Raw genomic sequence first — 8,058 nt, forward strand, 5'->3', positions numbered from 1 at the left:
ATTGAGCGTCTGGTGTGTTACACGCGTTAAGCGTGAATTGTGCTTTTTGTGCATTCACACGTTTGATGCGAATTCGCGTCTGCCGCCCGAGTTGAAAAATCTGAACTTCTGCGTCAATTCGCGCCGCGTTAACCAATTAGGAGCCTGCTTGGTGCTGTGGTGGCAGGCCCGCCCCGGAGTCACTCATTCAAAATGGAGGAGCGTCTAATTTTGGCAGTGAGTAGTCGGCCGGAATTGTACGACACTACTTCTTATTTCTATAGAGACAGGAATAAAAAGGACCTCGCTTGGAAGAGTGTCGGTGAGGAGATTGGGCAACCTGGTAAGTTGTAAATAAGTTACACATTTCACTTTTGAGTCGCGTAACTTACACGTTTATCGACCTACGGCCTTCCCGCCGTTTTTTATAACTATTTTCCCCCTAATATACAGCTACTTTTCGCTAACAAGATAATGTGTTTATTTAGAGGACATGTGCAGGAAAACATGGAAGAGCCTCAGGGACACGTGCCTGAAGAAGAGGAAGGAGATGGATAAGAGGAGTGGGTCAGCCGCAGGGTCGGTGAAGAAGTGGAAGTATTCACAGATCCTGAGATTCCTTGATTCCAGGGACCAGGGAGAGGGAGAGGTGGAAGTAGAGGATACGGAAATAGGTGAGTTTTCCAATTAAGCCAATTTACAAGGCATATGCTGTCATTGTTTACAGATGAAAAGTATAATATAATCTCTCTATGACTATTAACATTTAATATTATCTTGACAGAGCCTACTGATAATAAAGAGGCTGATCCGAGACCCCCTGCCGCTTCTCCTGTCTCCCCAGTCCCTGGTGCTTCGCCCCCTGCTGCTGCACCCACAGGTGTGTGAACATGTTTCGTGCAGAAAACATCAGTACAGTATCCACTCATAGCTTTAACATTCACTAATAATCATTGTATTTGTAAATGCAGACTAAATTCTATTGCAATCTATGCCACCAATCATCTGCATGCATACATTTTAATTACTGTTCATTTGCATGTTTATGGTCCTGATGTTTATATGTCTGAAGTATAACTTTAATTATGTAAAATATGTTAAAGCAAGTTCAAAATAATTTCACACTTGTATTTAAGCACTGGCTATGTCACTCACACAGGCACAGATATTATTCTCCCAATATCTAGACAATTTTCGTTTTTTCAATTATAATCAATTATAATTTCTGTCTTCTCATGCACTGTGTGTTGTATTTTTGATTACACAGGCCAACAGAGGAGGAGAGGCATCTGGCGGCCCTGTGATGGTACGGTGGAGGTGGAGCAGACGCTGCTCGAGCTCCTGAGGTGTCCTCCAGCTCCACCACCACCACTGTCTGCTGATCAACACTTCCTCCTCAGCCTTCTGCCTTTTCTTCAGAGCATACCGCCTCAAACAAAAGAAATGATCAAATTTAAAATGTATCAATTGGCGATGGAAAACAGCACCGTTGTGCTAAATTTGGAACAATTAGACCCCCACAGCCCGTAGTAGGCTTTAAAAAAATAAAAAAATGAGGCAGCAGGCTCTGCAGGAAACGCAGAATGCCCTCCTTCCTCTTCTCCTTTGTTCCCTGAGGCTTTTCCACTCTTGCATCCTCCAAGCGAGGTCCTTTTTATTTCTGTCTCTGTATGTAAATAGTTTGTACATATTGTATTTTTTAAAGTTTATTTTGTTATTTTAAATTTATAATCAAATTATTTTATGTTTGGCCTGAATAGGCTTTTTTCCCTCCCTGATAGGCTGCTCCTGTCTTTGAACTTGGCAGTGCTCCATTCACTCTAGAGCAGGGAGGACGAACTCCGGTCCTGGAGAGCCACCGTCCTGCAGATTTCAGCTCCAACCCTAATTAAAACTCACCTGCCTGTAGCTTTCTAGTAACCCTTCAGATCTTGATTATGTTGTTCAGGTGTGTTTGATTAAGGGTTGAAGCAAAACTCTGTAGGTCTGCGGCTCTTCTGGACCACCGTTCGCCACCCCTGCTCTAGAGGGTCTCCCATTAGCACTCCGCTCCCAAAGAAAACCTTTGGGTCCCCTCTCATCTCTGAGAATCAAGTCCTCTGCTCCATGGAGCTTTGTGAGGCAACCATACCAGGTGTATTATCCTTCTGTATGCAAGCTTCTCCCTGGAGCTCCAATCATGTGACTGCCCTTATGCTTTAGTTGGCAGTGTCTCCTAACCTTAACTCAATTTATGTCATGTTATGTCAAGCTCTGGGGACTGTTTCCAAAAGACTCTAAGAACAGCTGGGATTAAAGTCCAAAACCTGAGTTGAGGTAAAATAACAAATCAATCTGGGTTAAAGTGGTTCCATAAATGACCATTTAAGGTCATACAATCTTACTAATGTGATCCTGGTTGAGTGAGTGAGGGAATTTGATCTGCATGCTCAAATGAGCTCAAATTAGTAAATGTCTGTTCCTCTTCCCAGTTAAAATGTAGGCTGTTTTCTATTATTTCATTTTTAATTTAGTTCCTTAAAGACTCATTTAAGATTTGTGATTGTTTTATATATATATATATATTATATAAACAATAAATACAGTGGTACGTAGTGTATGGTTTTTATTCATTTTTATTTTTATGCATTGCATTTTCTATGTACTTTTATGTTTAAAGTGATAATAAAGTTAAATATTTGTGTGGGGGAGAGTCAGTGCTCCGGGTGTGTGTGTGTGTGTGTGTGTGTGTGCCCGTGTGTGTGTGTGTGTGTGTGTGTGTGTGTGTGCCCGTGTGTGTGTGTGTGTGTGCCCGTGCTTGTGTGTCTCGCACACTTGGATGTATTAAATGTAGAGCACAAATTCACCATACTTCAGCACATATCACTTCACATTCAACTGGAGTAAAAATATTGCCTGTTTTCTTTTAAAGGTTATGTTCTGATGTGATGTTTTTTTTTTTTTTTTACAGTACGTTATGGGGCATTTTCCATTTAAAATGTCAGACCTGTAACAGACCAGTGGTTCCCAACCACATTCCTGGAGGCCCCCAAAGACTGCACATTTTGCATCTCTCTTTTGTCTCAAACCCCCATTTTAGTGCAGGGGTGCACAACCATAGATATATATACGTAGATGCCTCATTAGCGACTGTTTCTATGGGCCTTTTGCTGCGGTCCACTCGACGTCATTCACCCATAGATTTAAGTAAATCACCATAGTAATCACTGAATATTCGAAATGCCATAGTCCTGCACAGCCGTTGGTCTGCGAACCTACAGTATGGTGAATGACGTCAAGTGGCCTGTTCCAAAATGGCGGACGCATCTACGTGCTTGGAGCGGTCCAATGGGGTATCTACGTATATATATCTATGTGCACAACCCTGTTCTTAAACATTTACCATCCTTTAAGTTTAGCTCTGACCCTGATCAAACACACTTGAACCAGGTAATTTATAATTTAATTAGAGAAACATGCAGTGTTTGGGGGCTCCAGGAACGTGGTTGGGACTCGCTTTAACAACCCTTTTTTATGATTGGCTAACATCATGGCCCCCTTAATAAAACCTCAGAAAGAATTATTGTGTGATGAATTGTTCATCTGATGTTTGAGTGGGGAGTTTGTCCATTTTCCTTGCCTTGTGGCATTAAACTGGGATTAACTTTTATTTCTTTGTTTTACCACCTTAGGCCCAACAGCACTGAAAGAGGAGAGAGAAATACTGAATGAAACTTGCTTTCAGCGTGGAAAGAGATTCAATGAACAAGGAGAATTTAAAGTCCACAAGAAAAGTCACACTGGAGAGAGGCGTTTCATCTGTCAACAGTGTGGAAAGAGTTTGACTCGAAAAGGAAACCTAGAAATCCACATGAGAATTCACACTGGAGAGAAGCCTTTCATCTGCCAACAGTGTGGAAAGAGTTTCAGTGAAAATAGAAACCTTAAAAGTCATATGAGAATTCACACTGGAGAGAAGTGTTTCATCTGTAAACGGTGTGGAAGAAGTTTCAGTAATCCTGAAAACCTTAGAGTCCACCTCAGAGTTCACCTTGGAGAGAGGCCTTACTCCTGCAAACAGTGTGAAAAGAGTTTCAGTCAACGAGGAAACCTTGACAGGCACATGAAGATCCACACTGGAGAGAAGCCTTACACTGCAGAGAGGCGTTTCATCTGCCAACAGTGTGGAAAGAGTTTCAGTCGAAAAGTAATCCTTAAAAGTCACATGAGAATTCACACAGGAGATAACTCTTTCACGTGCCAACAGTGTGGAAAGAGTTTCAGTCAACGAGGACACCTTGACAGGCACATGAGGATCCACACTGGAGAGAAGCCTTACATATGCAGTCAATGTGGAAACAGTTTCAGTCAACGAGAACACCTTGACAGGCACATAAATATCCACAATAGATAGAGCCTTTTTATCTGCCAACAGTGTGGAAAGAGTTTCACTCTTCATAAAACAAGAAAATCTTAACAGGCACATTAAAATTCACAACAGAGAGAAGGCTGACAGATCCCCTCAGTGTGGAAAGAGTTTCAACCAAAATGTATAAAACAGTTTTGGTCCATGATTCTGATTGGTTGAGCCACATCTGAAGCTGTTGTAAATTACTCTACAAACTGACATTCTTTGTTGCCTATGTGTTGCTCGGAAAAAAAAATGTAGGGTCCGGACCAATCAGACACAGTTCATTAGATTTACCAAATAATAATTTTTCATTAGATTAACAAATGATCACAGACCCCCTTCACCCAATCCACAACACTGGCAGCCATGTTAAATGGTCTTAGTATGGCATCCAGGACTCCTCTGCCAGACCAGATAATCTTTACGACTCAAAAGTAGGTAGAGAGAATTTTCCCCAACTAATACTCTAAAAAGGACACATACTGCCATAGGAACTGACTTCTTTCATTAATTCTTAGAAAACCCTTTCTGTGAACGAACACACATATCCTCAGATCATTGTGTATGTTACTACTGTTCAATTACTTTGTCTTTTGTATTGTGAAATGTTCTTATGCATGTGTTATGATAGATCACTACGTAGTATAACACATATAACATGTTTGGTCTCGTTGAATTCGTTGATGATCTAAAAAGATGGGTGTCTAATCTTTTGATACCTATGCAACAAATTAGTGTTTTAAGAATCTTTAGTAGTTTTTTCATGAACAACCAATCCCAGCACATATGCAAATACCATGCTTACAGACAAAGAAGTGTAAACTTTCCCTCCAAAAGCAAAAGTCACCATTGGCTCACTAGCCTTCCAATTATCAAATAACCTGGCCTCCCAATTACCGTCTCCTGACTGTAACCCCCATAAGAGATAAAGGCTTTACCCAGTGACTCGCCTCAGTTCTCCTGGCTTTTCTCAGTTCTTTTAGTCCCGTGTCTCATCACCTTGCCATCTTCTGGTTGATAAGTCCCAGAGCCGATGCTTCTGTGCCTGGCAGGCCTTGAACTCCTAGGAAGATGAGGAAAATGAGCTAGAACTCTCCAGAACCCTAAGCCTGTGCCAGGCCCTGCAGCCTTGTCTTTTTATTCCCCAAAGATCACAGGATTTCAGCTGGGTCTCTCTCTCTCTCAGCTCATTATTCTTCTTCACTTTCCACCTTGGAAGAAACTCCCAATCACCACAGAGTCAGGACACCTTTGTAACTCATCGCTCCTTAAACCCAGAAAAATGTGATCCCATTTCCAAAACCTTGAAACCATCAAGACTTTCATCTGAGACTACATCCAAACGCTCGTCAACGACCAAGGCAATGCAAGTATCATACATTTAACTAAACAAACATATTTGTTTAATTTTTTAATTTGTAAATCCTGTTGTAAAATGGCACTGATGGTTTCATTCAGGTGGTTAAGTGACTCTTTTCAAAGCCTCATTTTTCTTGTTTCTCTAATGGCTCCATTCATCCAATCTGACTTGCCCTTCCTCCATGTATGAGTGATTGTATGTTTGTTTGTTTAGATTAGTCATGTGCTAGTCCTTAATTAATAAACTCTTGTGCACAAATTACATGGGTTTCTGATTCTGTCTTGTAAATTAATGTCCCTTTACGATTCTGATCAAGCTACATGTTCTAATGCATTAATACTGTAAGAATGTTATTTTTTTGCGGCCAAGAAAATATCATTGCTTAGAGTTAATGTGAAATTAACCTGAATGTTCGCTGGACCAATAGATTAGTCAATGGCGATATTTAATTCTGCTACAGTAACTACTGGCAGCTGATGTAAATAATTGTAATCATAATTAGTCATAAATTAATTATTTATATACATTTCCCTCTTAAGCTTATTCACAACAACAACTATTTGTGAGGAAGTTTAGTTCAACACTTTTCCTCCTTTTCAGAATCTGCAAAATATTCCCTTGTAAAAAAAAAAAAAAAAAACCCTAAAGGATTCCAATTAGAATTTTTATCATATTTTGGAATCGTTCCTTGGATTCCATTAGGACTTGTCTCATAGGACGAGACAAATGTCTTGTAGGATAATTTCTACATGATTTTAATAGGATTCGATTTTAACTTGAATCTTTTAAAAATGTTTTAGAATAGAACTTTTTTTTATTGTATCTATTACTAACAAATAGTTTTTGCAGTTTACTTAAACTCACCTCGATGTACTTTGTTCATTGTTGCATAACCTACATTAATGCACTACCCTGGAAATCCAGAGGTCTCGCGAGAGCACAATTTGAACTGTCTCTGCAAGACACTCTGGCATCAGGCAATGATGCACGTTACTGCATTACGTAAGCAGTTCTGGGAACTAATCAAATCGGTGTATCTGATGTAGGCGGGCCAGAGGCGTGCTAAGCTGATGACAGCGCTGTGACATCCGGAATAATTTAGTAAACGTTGAAAGATGGCTACAGATAAACACCAGTTGTTTTAAACGACTTTGAGCGCTACAATGAACAAGTTAGACTTGGCTTTTCATATAAAAGAGGAACAGAAAACCCCGCTCTAATCGTTCCTTTGCAAGAAGGACGTTTTGGTGACTGGATACGGCAAGAGTTTAATCTATCAGTTAGCTCCGCTGGTAGCTAAGCGTACGGGGCACTAACACCTGGATATGTCACACCGTGTATTGTTGTGATTGGTTGTGGCATTATCCAATTGCGTGCAGTGAGAGTTTCAAATGCATGCTTGGTGCAAAATACAATTATACAAAAAATACAAGTATTTTAACTCTTTCCCTGATAGCATTTTCGACAGTACCCTGTTTTATTACATATTTGATGGGTTTTTGAGAGTTGTACATCCTAAAAGTGAGGTGCCCATGCCACAGAAGCATCCCCTCATCATTGCAAATTGATGCATTGATGCATTGTTGCAATGTTTTGTTTGGACTTGAACACCTGACAACTCGACAATGTTTTGTTTATTAATGTATTTACTGATTCAGGAATGTCATAGGAAATTCAGTATGTCAGAACTGCCTAGAAACCTTGTTATTTAACACAGATATTGCTGATACATTTTAGATAATTGAATACATTGATGAAAAACTAGTAGTAGCTAAGTTTGATAAATTTTACCTTCCCATATCAAGATTTAGGAAATCGCAGCAGTAAACCAAACAAAGTCATGACTGAAATGCATGGATGTCTGTTGTTGCTTTAGTAGTCGTCAGGTCCACTGCTGCTCTGAGCTCTGGATCAGCTGCTGTCCGTGGTGCTGAAGCTCCACAGCTTCACAAATCAAGAATCAAGTCAGGGCTCGTATTCACAAAACATCTAAAGGCTTAAATTAGCTAAAACCTTGCAGATTTAGGAGAAAATCTTAAAAATAATGGCCATGTCAATCCTAAATTTAGGACTCTGAAATGTTTGCTCTAAGAGTATTTCACAAAGCATTTTAGCGTTAAACCTAGCTCCTAAATCTGAGAAACGTTACAAGTAGTGAAGAGGACTACTAAGTCACTAAGACCAAATAGCAAACTAGGCCTAACCTCTCTGATGAAAAAAACAACAATCATCACAGAAATTCTAATAGTTAGCCGATGCTTACAACAGGTAGTCAATGAGGGTGAATCGGGCATCGGAGTAGACATGTAAATAAATCACTGTTTTACGC

At 40.0% G+C, this 8,058-nt stretch overlaps 1 protein-coding gene across 1 annotated transcript; it reads left to right on the forward strand.

Moving 5' to 3' along the window:
• The first annotated feature begins 192 nt into the window (after positions 1–192).
• Positions 193–5,897, forward strand: LOC141332958 (uncharacterized). Its single transcript, XM_073837914.1, has 5 exons — positions 193–322; positions 468–653; positions 764–859; positions 1,247–1,399; positions 3,651–5,897. Exons 1-5 carry the CDS (start codon positions 193–195, stop codon positions 4,370–4,372), a joined length of 1,287 nt encoding a protein of 428 aa, XP_073694015.1. The 3' UTR covers positions 4,373–5,897.
• Positions 5,898–8,058: the final 2,161 nt, after the last annotated feature.

Source organism: Garra rufa, chromosome 4 (assembly GCF_049309525.1).
Source record: "Garra rufa chromosome 4, GarRuf1.0, whole genome shotgun sequence".
Classification (NCBI taxonomy): domain Eukaryota; kingdom Metazoa; phylum Chordata; class Actinopteri; order Cypriniformes; family Cyprinidae; genus Garra; species Garra rufa.